Source organism: Neoarius graeffei, chromosome 11 (assembly GCF_027579695.1).
Source record: "Neoarius graeffei isolate fNeoGra1 chromosome 11, fNeoGra1.pri, whole genome shotgun sequence".
Classification (NCBI taxonomy): Eukaryota; Metazoa; Chordata; class Actinopteri; order Siluriformes; family Ariidae; genus Neoarius; species Neoarius graeffei.
Window position 1 is genome coordinate 58,467,611 of NC_083579.1, and position 13,214 is coordinate 58,480,824.

The following is a 13,214-nucleotide window of genomic DNA, read 5'->3' on the forward strand; positions in this document are numbered from 1 at the left end:
ATTTGTTTCAAAATAAAGAAAACCATTTTAGAGTCTTAATCGCAACATGAATATTTTAAATTAAGTCATATTTCAAGAAACAGACCCATTTTCTACTCTCCACTCATCCATTGTAAAAGTTGGTGTCTGTCTGTTCCACTTGAGTTCAGGTTTCATCTCACCATGAGCTGGTTCCAGAGCACTTGCTGTTTGAAATAAGAATTACACACTTTGGGAAAAAAAAAAAAAAACAGCCAACCAACCAAAAAAAAGACACTGTCTGTACTTCATAACTAATAGATATTCTATAATCTAATTTATTGCAAGGATCTGCACTAAACATGCATTATGAATCAAACAAAAAGAATAAAATTTCAAAAGATTTTATGAAATATTAAAAACATTTACTGAACAGTATGGATAATATGATACGACAGTTCACAGCAGTATGGGAGCTGAAATGTACAACTATTTTCTACAGTGGTTAGGAGTAACAAGAGCAAAGACGGATGGAAAATATTTTAATGACTTCAAGGAAAAAAGACTGGATTGGATACAGTGATGAGGGGGAAAAAAGTACCATCTGTCTAAACAGAGTCAGGAGACAGGGTCTGAAGACAGAGACTCAAAGAATGGCATCACGCCACAGTGCCTGAAAATGATTTATTACAGTCCGTTAGGATCAAACAAGCTTGTATGCCTTAAGTACTATTTTAGAAGGTAGGACATTTACTATTTATTCTTAACTAGATGAAACTTTTAACGGAGCTGCATTAAAACACAATCATAAACGTATAATTTACACCCTACCTGTCCTCCAATAACATACACCTGCCAACCCCAAAGAGGAATAATATGTTATCATAACTATTATTTGTAGTGTTGGATTTTACACTTCATTGTTGGTCAGTTTTCAGACTTTTTTCTCTTTCAGATGAAAGAGTGCAGTTTTTGACCATTTTCCAATAAATATTTATTTCCTTACAGTATTATAAATAAATATTTATATACTGTAGTCAACTAATGTTGACTACAGTATATGTGTCTAAATGTTAGCCAAGTCAAACATATATTGACAGATTTTATTTCACATCAGTGAACTTAAAACATTTTCCATTCATCTCTGTGCCTCATCTTTCATACAGGAAAATCGTATCACGACAGTTGGGGCTTCCAGGGGGGTCAGTTAACATCGGAGAGTTTAAAATCCATGAACCGTGAACCCTACACATTCATATGTTGATATCTGCCATTGGTACTGGTGGAAATAATCTCATGGTGTATTTTTGAGTGATAACTCATAGCAGTGATGTTAAACTGTGGAACAAAATATATAAAGGTTGGCAGGTTTGGATACACAAACTTGCACACTATTTGCATGGAAGCCATTCAGCTGTGTCTGCGCCGTAGATGGAGAATGTGGATGTCGGGACTGTTAAACTCAGGGTCTTGTCTTTCAGCTGGCACCGCTTCAGCTTCAAAGTCTTGCAACACCAACTATACAACACAGGTAGTGGAGGAAATGCCAAAGAGGTCACAAAACAGTATGTCAAAAGCAATTTATCCTTTTTCAAATAAACACTCTCGAGTCAGTTAGGTTCAGTCTTAGACCAGAAGCTTATTGATTGTCTGCACTCACGTCAAAAAACCTCTTCTCCACTTGAGGATTAACTCCCATAGTGCGCTGCTCATAGCAGCAGATGACGCAGGTCTCAGGTCCAGCCAGGAGCGTCAATGTCTCCACCAGCGGGACCACAGACTGCAAACGTTAGATGATGATCAAGTTATAATGAATCTATTCCATACACAAATACGCTTAATGTAGAACAGCTGGTGAAAGATAATACATTACCTGTTCATAATAGATGCAGTCTGCCATTAGAATGTAATCTGGATGTGGCAAAACATCTGTCACATTTTCACCCCTTTTAAAGAAATCAAGTTTATTATTTATGACGTTACAGAATAAGCAAGTTTTATTGATTAAAATATACATGAATATGCCACTTGATTAGGTACTAATAATTTATAACTACACAGTGACAATTCTATCAAGTACGCCTATAATATACACTCACTGGCCACTTTAATAGGAACTTGTTCTTGATTCTAAGATCCCTGTGCTTGGCTGCAGGAGTGGAGCCCAGTGTGGTGTTCTGCTGTTGCATGCCGAGATGCTTTTCTGCTCACCACGGCTGTAAAGAGTTGCCAGTTTAGTTAGTGGACCAGTTTAGCCCAGACACTGACAATGTGGTGGAATGGTAAATGGTGCTGCAATGTCTTTGCATTGATAGCATCAGGTGGCTTGGCTACAGTCAGTAATTGTTCACCTACAAAATGAACATATACTGTAAGTGCATCTGATAAAAAGGCCAGTGACTGCAGGTACAGTGGTGCTTGAAAGTTTGTGAACCCTTTAGAATTTCCTATATTTCTGCATAAACATGACCTAAAACATCATCAGATCTTCACACAAGTCGGCACGGTGGTGTAGTGGTTAGCACGGTCGCCTCACAGCAAGAAGGTTCAGGATTCGAACCCAGCGGCCGGCAAGAGCCTTTCTGTGTGGAGTTTGCATGTTCACCCCGTGTCTGCGTGGGTTTCCTCTGGATCCAAAAACATGCAGTTAGGTTAACATGGGACGGCCTTGAGCTGAGGTGCCCTTGAGCGAGGCGCCTACCTCCCAACTGCTCCCCGGGCGCTGTTAGCATGGCTGCCCACTGTGCTGGGTATGTGTGTGTGCTCATTGCTCACGTGTGTGTTCACTGCTTCAGATGGGTTAAATGCAGAGAGGAAATTTCACAAGTGTGTGATGAATAAAGTTGTGCTTTCTTAAAGGTAGATAAAGAGAACCCAGTTAAATGAGACAAAAATATTATACTTGGTCATTTATTTATTGAGGAAAATGATCCAGTATTACATATCTGTGAGTGGCAAAAGTATGTGAACATTTGCTTTCAGTATCTGGTGTGACCCCCTTGTGCAGCAATAACTGCAACTAAACGTTTCTGGTAACTGTTGATCAGTCCTGCACACCGGCTTGGAGGAATTTTAGCCCATTCCTCCATACAGAACTGCTTCAACTCTGGGGTGTTGGTGGGTTTCCTCACATGAACTGCTCGCTTCAGGTCCTTCCACAACATTTTGATTGGATTAAGGTCAGGACTTTGACTTGGCCATTCCAAAACATTAACTTTATTCTTCTTTAACCATTCTTTGGTAGAACGACTTGTGTGCTTAGGGTCGTTGTCTTGCTGCATGACCCACCTTCTCTTGAGATTCAGTTCATGGACAGATGTCCTGACATTTTTCTTTAGAATTCGCTGGTATAATTCAGAATTCATTGTTCCATCAATGATGGCAAGCTGTCCTGGCCCAGATGCAGCAAAATAGGCCCAAACCCTGATACTACCACCACCATGTTTCACAGATGGGATAAGGTTCTTATGCTGGAATGCAGTGTTTTCCTTTCTCCAAACATAACGCTTCTCATTTAAAACAAAAAGTTCTATTTTGGTCTCATCCGTCCACAAAATATTTTTCCAATTGCCTTCTGGCTTGTCCACGTGATCTTTAGTAACCTGCAGATGAGCAGCAATGTTTTTTTGGAGAGCAGTGGCTTTCTCCTTGCAACCCTGCCATGCACACCATTGTTGTTTAGTGTTCTCCTGATGGTGGACTCATGAACATTAGCCAATGTGAGAGAGGCCTTCAGTTGCTTAGAAGTTACCCTGGGGTCCTTTGTGACCTCGCCGACTATTACACACCTTGCTCTTGGAGTGATCTTTGTTGGTCGACCACTCCTGGGGAGGGTAACAATGGTCTTGAATTTCCTCCACTTGTACAGAATCTGTCTGACTGTGGATTGGTGGAGTCCAAACTCTTTCGAGATGGTTTTGAAACCTTTTCCAGCCTGATGAGCATCAACAACGCTTTTTCTGAGGTCCTCAGAAATCTCCTTTTGTTTGTGCCATGATACACTTCCACAAACGTGTTGTGAAGATCAGACTTTGATAGATCCCTGTTCTTTAAATAGAACAGGGTGCCCACTCACACCTGATTGTCATCCCATTGATTGAAAACACCTGACTCTAATTTCATCTTCAAATTAACTGCCAATCCTAGAGGTTCACATACTTTTGCCACTCACAGATATGTAATATTGGATCATTTTCCTCAATAAATAAATGACCGAGTATAATATTTTTGTCTCATTTGTTTAACTGGGCTCTCTTTATCTACTTTTAGGACTTGTGTGAAAATCTGATGTTGTTTTAGATCATATGTATGCAGAAATACAGAAAATTCTAAAGGGTTCACAAACTTTCAAGCACCACTGTAGATACTGGGTGTGCCTGATAAAGCAGCCATTATGAATCACATTAATCTCAAAACTGACCTATGTAAATCAAGAGCCACAAGGACAGTACAAACCATTTCAGTACCTTGGCTGTGATTGAGCCTGTACTGAGGAGCTCTCGGTTTTCCTGGATGTTTAGTTCAAGGAGAGGTTGGAGATCCTCCAGATCTGTCACAGTGACATTGGCTCTGTGTGGGTAAAACAGGGCAGGTGTTAAGTCAAGAACCTGCAGGATGGCAAAAGTCACTGGCAACTAACCAACCACAACTAACACCAATACTCTTCACTATGACTCTGTAGAGAGAGCAAGAAATAATTATAGGGGGCAGTTGAAAGCAAATCACTAGTGGGTGCCTAAATATTGGGCACAGCATGACACAAATGTGACATGAATAACAGTTGACATGCTTGGGTCTTTCCTTTTTACCCTTGTGCAATGAGGAAGGAAATAATTTTTCATGTAAGTATAATCTATTTTGTTTTGTTAACTAACCCTGCGTTATCAAATATTAATTCTTCGTGTGCATGTGACGTCACACTTATTTTCCAAACTGGAAGTCTGCCATGTTGGATGAGAACAACAACCAAGATAATGGCGCTTCACGTGTGAGCTGCTGCAACACTTCGTGATTTTCTTTTGATTTCATTGTCTTTGAAGAAAGGCAATGCCTCCTTTGTATGTGGGATATACAACCCCGATTCCAAAAAAGTTGGGACAAAGTACAAATTGTAAATAAAAACGGAATGCAATGATGTGGAAGTTTCAAAATTCCATATTTTATTCAGAATAGAACATAGATGACATATCAAATGTTTAAACTGAGAAAATGTATCATTTAAAGAGAAAAATTAGGCGATTTTAAATTTTTTGACAACAACACATCTCAAAAAAGTTGGGACAAGGCCATGTTTACCACTGTGAGACATCCCCTTTTCTCTTTACAACAGTCTGTAAACATCTGGGGACTGAGGAGACAAGTTGCTCAAGTTTAGGGATAGGAATGTTAACCCATTCTTGTCTAATGTGGGATTCTAGTTGCTCAATTGTCTTAGGTCTTTTTTGTCGTATCTTCCGTTTTATGATGCGCCAAATGTTTTCTATGGGTGAAAGATCTGGACTGCAAGCTGGCCAGTTCAGTACCCGGACCCTTCTTCTACGCAGCCATGATGCTGTAATTGATGCAGTATGTGGTTTGGCATTGTCATGTTGGAAAATGCAAGGTCTTCCCTGAAAGAGGCGTCATCTGGATGGGAGCATATGTTGCTCTAGAACCTGGATATACCTTTCAGCACTGATGGTGTCTTTCCAGATGTGTAAGCTGCCCATGCCACACGCACTAATGCAACCCCATACCATCAGAGATGCAGGCTTCTGAACTGAGCGCTGATAACAACTTAGGTCGTCCTTCTCCTCTTTAGTCCGAATGACACGGCGTCCCTGATTTCCATAAAGAACTTCAAATTTTGATTCGTCTGACCACAGAACAGTTTTCCACTTTGCCACAGTCCATTTTAAATGAGCCTTGGCCCAGAGAAGACGTCTGCGCTTCTGGATCATGTTTAGATATGGCTTCTTCTGTGAACTATAGAGTTTTAGCTGGCAACGGCAGATGGCACGGTGAACAGTGTTCACAGATAATGTTCTCTGGAAATATTCCTGAGCCTATTTTGTGATTTCCAATACAGAAGCATGCCTGTATGTGATGCAGTGGCGTCTAAGGGCCCAAAGATCACGGGCACCCAGTATGGTTTTCCGGCCTTGACCCTTACGCACAGAGATTCTTCCAGATTCTCTGAATCTTTTGATGATATTATGCACTGTAGATGATGATATGTTCAAACTCTTTGCAATTTTACACTGTCGAACTCCTTTCTGATATTGCTCCACTATTTGTCGGCGCAGAATTAGGGGGATTGATGATCCTCTTCCCATCTTTACTTCTGAGAGCCGCTGCCACTTTTATACTCTTTAATGAAAGGTGATACAAGGCGGAAGTCCGCGCCGTTTTTCAGCAGTCGTGTCACATGACCAACGCCAGCGAATCAGGAAGGTGGATGTCACAGTGACGTTGTCCAATGAGACGCCAGCTAGAGCTCAGCACAGCGTATCCGCGTATTCTGAATGTTTACACAGCACCGGAGCTGACACGATCTGGATTGAATACGTGGACGCTGGCGGATTCCCGTTTCCCGGCGTTTCCAGGCGGTTTAATGTAAACGGACAGTGCATCCGCGAAGAAAACGAGACAGATACGGTCTAATGTAAACGTAGCCTAAGATGCTCTTTTTATAGCCAGTCATGTTAATGACCTATTGCCAATTGACCTAATGAGTTGCAATTTGGTCCTCCAGCTGTTCCTTTTTTGTAACTTTTCCAGCCTCTTATTGCCCCTGTCCCAACTTTTTTGAGATGTGTTGCTGTCATGAAATTTCAAATGAGCCAATATTTGGCATGAAATTTCAAAATGTCTCACTTTCGACATTTGATATGTTGTCTATGTTCTATTGTGAATACAATATCAGTTTTTGAGATTTGTAAATGATTGCATTCCATTTTTATTTACAATTTGTACTTTGTCCCAACTTTTTTGGAATCGGGGTTGTAATTGTGGTAATAATGCTACTCGTGGCCAAGAGAAACGGTTCTCCAGAATTCCCAAAATAATTAAAAATGGCAGCAAAACAGATGAAGAACTGTCCAAAGAACGCCATGCATATGCTGTGGTTCAAAAACATACATCATAAAGACTTAACTGAGGAAAAAGCTAATTACACCCGCATGTGCGGTGACCACTTTATATCTGGTATGATATAACTGATATAATTTTTTTTCCACTTTAGTTTTTATTCAATTTTAACATTTACAACAGACCAACAAGGAGCATCAACAACAAAAGGATATAATAATAATAAAATAAAGTAGTAATCCTAATTGTCCTGTTGGGAGCTACATTCTTCTTTATCCATGAATTCTCGCAGTTTCGTCCTCTATATCAATTGTCTTTTCATTTGTCTGTCGCTATCCAAGGTCCTCCAATTAGTCCACTTCAGCCACTTGTCTTCTAGCTGTGTTTCTTGCAATCTCAGACGGTGTCAGTTTTTCCATTGTATAGATTTCCTCTATTATTTCTATCCATTGTTCCCTGGTCGGAAGATCTACTTTGCCCCATTTCCTTGTTATTGCCTTTTTACTAGCTATTAACAGTATTTTTGTAATGTACTTATCTCCTGCGTGTACATTGCCCTCTGTGAAATTACACAGAGTACCATGCAGCCCATGGGAATGCCATACCTCAGTATCTCTTGCAGAGTTACATGTACAATTCTCCAAAACACCTGTAGCCTATCTCATGGCATTTCCAAAATACATGTGCATGGTCTGCATTTAATATTCCACATTCTCTCCAACATGGTAAGTTTACATTCAGATGTTTACTCTTGACATTGGGTGTGATAAAAAAAATCTAATTAGATTTTTCCAGGAGAATTCCCTCCATATCTGCGAATTGGTGGATGTTTGATGTATTTTCCACATATTCTGCCACTCAACTGATATAATTTTTAAACTTGCTTTATTTCTTAATTAACGTGTTATTCAATTACGTTTCCGGTTTTATTAACCTGACATCATGACTTGTATTGGCATATTATATTACACTTATCAGCCTTTTCGGTTTTTAGCCATGCTGAACGTAGTTCGTATGGTCCACGGCAGGTGTCGCTTATCCGCGTGATCTTCACGAGATTTGTGCGAGACTTCAAACGTGAAGTGTCAGCACCGCCATTTTGAAAACTGTTTACACAGCGGCCAGATCGCCATATCATTCCAATTTAGATTCATTTCGAGATTTGCCAGCTTCATCAGTGATGGAGTGTCAGTCCTGCACGCTGTGGCGCATGCACCTGAAGGCGCGTCTCAGACTGCATGCACGCCGAGTGGACTCCAGCATGCGCGCCATGAACAAGGCGCACCTGAGCTCAATTAAGGAATTGTGTGTTTGCCTCTTTAAGGACTGTGCTGATGCATTTGCATTGCAAAGTATTACGATATGCGTGTACGCATTACCGAGCCTTTCTACCCATTGTCTTGATTTCCTGTTTCTCATTCTTGTCCTCGCTTAGCCTCTGATGCACTGTTTGCACCTCAACCGACTCTTTTGCCTGTATTCTCGTTTTTGATCTAACCTGCCGTTTTGGATTGTTTGCCTGTGTATATTTTGTCTGACTGTATATATATTCTGCATTTTATTAAACTGTATACTTCTGCACATACATCCGCCTCCCTCGCGTACGTGACATGGAGATTATTCCATATGATTTCGAACCAACGTGGAGTAGAGGAGAGTTGGAAAGACGACAGGATAAGGACTAGTCCGTCGTGCTGGTATTTACGCCATTACTGTCGCACAATTAAAACGTGCCAGATCAGGCGGCTGGTGGGTTTTCAAAATAATAAATACATATTATACTGAGCGTATTTCCCACATAATCCTCGCTAAGGTTTCGGACAGCACTGCAAAATGGCGTCCCCACTATATAGTGCCCTATATAGTGAGTAGGGAACGATTTCAGACACAGGGAAAACTTCCAGCTTGATTACGTCAGCATTCGAAGGAGGGCACATGCATCATTTAACAATGTTGGCAGATGTCGGTCACTTTGATTTCTGCTGTACGTTTTACTTCCGTCCTACGAAGTCTCGCACAGGTCTCAGCAAATCTCATTTACGGCCATTGCTTTGACATACGTATGGACTGATATATTACATTGCATATTTCAAACACTCATAACTTGCTATAGCAGTGACAAAATAGCTGTCAGAAATGCATTCCTATATTTAATAAAATGAGATAAATAGAATTTTGATAAAAAAATTTGCCTTCAGTTGCCCTTTGATTGCTAATTAAAGCAATGTTTTCTGCTGATTAAACCGAACTTTTGAGCTTTAACGCAAACACTCTGCTTCTCACCTTGGACTGGCAAACCTACGCGATAAAACAAATCCAGATTGGGCACCAACACTCAAATTAGGACACAATAAGATCAAGACGAAAAATCATCTCGCAGTATCAAGAAGCAACAAGATAAAGCTCTGCCAAGAAAGCCAGATTAGAAGCAGCGCAAACCTTAGCGAGTTTAGATACACAAGGAGAACAATGTTGGTCGACTTTACCAGGTGAGATATTCATGATGCCATTCCAGTAACTTCGTTTTACTTATGCGCTTTTTTTTTTGTAGAAAAAGATATCACAATATCAGGGTGTTCAATCAGTGGTAATGAGGCTAAATCCTCTGTGTAATCGGACGGCTTTAACATATACGGGTCAAAGCCAAAATTTCAACTTTTTCCTCTGTATGTTGACTTGCCAGAGGACTCCAGAGAATCATAATATTTTGAGAATGGTGGAGATCCATCACAGTTATTGTTCGTACGAGACGACATTTTGGATTTGTAGATCATCCAACATGGTGGTAGATGTTTTGTGTACGTCACACTATTTTGTTACACGGTTGCACATGAAGAATCATGCCAACCGACAGTCAATTAGACAATGACCAAACTCAGATAATATTTTTGGTTTTATTTTACAGAAAGTGAACACATAATGGAAACTGTTTTCCAGATGAGGAATTTCGCTTTGGTTAGGTTGTTGTTCTTCTGTAGACAGCAGAGAATGTTCAGAGTGAGTGTCACCACTGTAGCTTGATGCTGATTGGAGGAATAGGCCATTTGCAGGAATTGGTCACGTGTCAATTTTCCCCATAGCAATAAGCCCGTACTGGGCAAGCTAACTTGACATTCCTTGACAACCATAAGAGTTTGACTGGCAATGCGAAGCAATCCATTTCTATAATAGCTGTTTTTACCTTTTCTACTGTCTTTTTTTACCCGGATTTTCATGTGTACTTGGGAAAAAGTTTGTGGTTTTAACTTCTGTTGTAAGTTAAAGGGCATATTCTGGACCAATTTCGGGAGGGGGGGTTATATGAAAGTATGTCCCTTTACACACTCATCCAGAAGGTAGAGATGAAAGTGGAGCAAAGGAAAAAACATTGAAATATGGGGGGCAGGGGGCAACATCCCCCAAAAATATTTTAATAACATAACACACAAAACCCTGCATTCTAGTGCATTTTAGTACTTATTTTCACTAAAACAATTTATAACTTTTAAGCCTTTTTCTTTCATGTACATTAATGATTAACATGTCAAAAATATCAAATTTAATTCTCCTAGTTAATGAGGAATTTTCAGGAGTGCATTTAGAAAACGCAGTGGTTTTCCTGGCTACACAGTTTATTACTTTAAAAAAAATATCTGACAGTTGAAGGTAAAGTCAGCAAAATCCCAAAACAGTACTGTTAAAAAGTAAAGGTCTGTTAGAGTTTCTAAAGCTTTCAGGTTTCAATGTTGGGGACATTGAGCCTCGTTTATCAATCTTTTAGTAGAGTTGTGCGTTTGCATAAGCTAAAGTGAACTAAACATTTCCAATTCATATTTATGCGAGTTGAAGCCAATTGTTTACATTAGTTCGTATTGTCTGTAAATTTAAACACACCAATGAATACCAAATTTCTCATGTAAATCAGGGGCGTAGGGTGTGTGTCACACACTGACTGGCAGCCTGAGTACATTATGTAACAAAAAATTCCATTACCATAATTACCATTGCTAGTTTTAGGCAGCTTAGAAACCGGCTCTTCCATTATTGCTGTTTCTTTCCATGTTTTCTTGATGTTGTGTTCTATAAACGGCACTAAAACTTAGCTTCGAAACCAAATGCAACTTTGATGGAAAAAAAAAAAAATTATATATATATATATATATATATATATATATATATATATATATATATATATATATAATAAATTGCTTACCTCTCTTCACTTTGAAAGAAGGAGGAAAGTTTTGCTTGTTTTGACATGGCGAATTATTAACACAAGAGAAAATACTCGTAATTCGCAACTAAAAAGACTGCAGCTACACTGGCAGCTTGAACATGCTTTCTAGTGCAATTGTGTTGCGCAGAATGGTGTCAGTCCTGCACGCCTTAGCACGGCGCGCACACCTAACGAGCTCCGGCACGCGCGCCGTTAACAAAGAACACCTGTCTTTAAATCAATGAACTATATTTGGGCTATTTAAGGACTGCGCCCATGCAAGGACGATGCGAAGTATTACGCCACGTCTAGGAACGCGAAAAATCCAAAAAATAAATTTCTCCATTCGGAAAACCGGAGATTTTCAAGAGTTTTGTCAAATATCCGGATTTCTGGGTCATTAGTGGGAAAAAAAAACAGCGGAAAATCTAAAAATCCGGAATTCCGGGAAAATCCGGAACACTTTCATGACTAAGAAGGGTCATTTTGCACAAGGCCATCTGTCTACAGCAGAAAAAAATAACAAAACGCATTTGGAAAAATCCCAAGGGAGTCTGGAGCCAGAATTGTGACGTTATCTGCGGAAGCGCGAGCAGGCTGCGCGAGCCTTGCACGGTTTAAGTGCACAGCCTGTGTAGACCAAGCGCTCCCATTTCTCTCTCATTGGCCGGTCTTTTGGAAAACGATGAGTACTAATCCCATCAAGATTGGTGTTGCTACATCCTCCTACGATACATCTGTTAACCATTTTAATAATTACGTGATAATATTAAAGAAATTTGCAGAAAACCACCAGGTCATATTCTCAAACAAACCAGAGCTGACGTAGGATTTAGAGGGAGGCGTCCAGCAGATGACGTCACGAAAATCAATGTTTCCCGGGAAATCCAAATGCCAAGTTTTTTCAGAGGCGGACCAATTCGCCTCAAATGGCTTGATTTCAACTGAATTTTTCTGGTATTGCGCAAGGTAAAAAAAATTGCAGAGAATGCAGAATGTTACAGATATTTGACCAAAGTTTAATATAAAATCGGAGAATTACACTGATCTTGCTCCTGAATTTACCTGTGATATGCCCTTTAAAGCAAATCACTGGCCGTAAAACAGAGTTTTTTGGACTCAAGTCAGTCGCCGCCGAAAGAAATTCACGTGCGAAATGGCAGATATATCTGTATTTATTTTCAAGAATCTTCACACATTGAGAATGATAAAGGTAGAAAAGGGGAAATTATAAAGTTATAAACATACCTGAGAAATCCGCCATTTCGCACGTGAATTTCTTTCAGCAGCGACCAACTTGAGTTCAAAAAACTCTCTTTTACGGAAAATGATTCGCTTTGACTTACGACAGAAGTTAAAACCACAAACTTTTTCCAAGTACACACTAAAATTCGGGTAAAAAAAGACAGTAGAAAGGGTAAAAACAGCTTTTATAGAAATGGATTGCTTCGCGTCGCCAGTTAAACTCTTATGGTTGTCAAGGAATATCAAGTTAGCTTGCCCACTACGGGCTTGTTGCTATGGGGAAATTGACACGTGACCAATTCCTGCAAATGGTGCTACAACTCACCCCGCTCTCCCTTACTCTTGAGTACGGTACTGTTTTAACTCGCACACATGAGAACTTTCCGTCACCTACTGGTGCAGTTTCCTCTCTTGCTGCATGCGTCACTCACCCCAGAGAGGCGGCCATGAGACCCACCACTCCTGTCCCTGCGCCCAGCTCGATCATGTGTTTAGAGGCCCATGTACTGACACCGGACCGGGAATTACAAAACTGATCGGTTTCAAGATATTTTGATAACACAATGGCCGCATCCCAAACCACGCATCCTACGTCGCCTGTGCTGGACTGATATATCTTCAGAACAGAGCCGTCATTTTTCTCAAGCTCTCGGACAAAATGAGTGGTCGGAAATTTCTGCTCGGACGAAACCGCCATGTTGCTTCCGGGTTCAGACGCGCCAATGGGAAAACGCGGTGACGTAGACGA

General features: G+C 40.3%; 1 protein-coding gene across 1 annotated transcript; it reads right to left on the minus strand.

The window, feature by feature from the left end:
* Positions 1-483: 483 nt before the first annotated feature.
* On the minus strand, positions 484-13,171 carry vcpkmt (valosin containing protein lysine (K) methyltransferase). The gene is made up of 5 exons (XM_060933090.1): positions 12,898-13,171; positions 4,414-4,527; positions 1,832-1,904; positions 1,619-1,738; positions 484-1,476 (listed from the first exon to the last, which is right to left on the minus strand). The coding sequence occupies exons 1-5, from the start codon at positions 13,161-13,163 to the stop codon at positions 1,369-1,371; spliced, it is 681 nt and encodes a 226-aa protein (XP_060789073.1). The 5' UTR covers positions 13,164-13,171; the 3' UTR covers positions 484-1,368.
* Between the last annotated feature and the right edge of the window lie 43 nt (positions 13,172-13,214).

Bases quoted from the DNA above. Each gene is read 5' to 3' on its own strand.
- vcpkmt (XM_060933090.1), bottom strand. From the start codon at position 13,163: ATGGCGGTTTCGTCCGAGCAGAAATTTCCGACCACTCATTTTGTCCGA. The intron at 1,905-4,413 runs GTTTGTACTGTC...TTTCTTTAAAAG, and splicing joins ACAGCCAAGGTACTGAAATG to GGGTGAAAATGTGACAGATG. The intron at 1,477-1,618 runs GTGAGTGCAGAC...TGTGTTGTATAG, and splicing joins TGGAGAAGAGGTTTTTTGAC to TTGGTGTTGCAAGACTTTGA.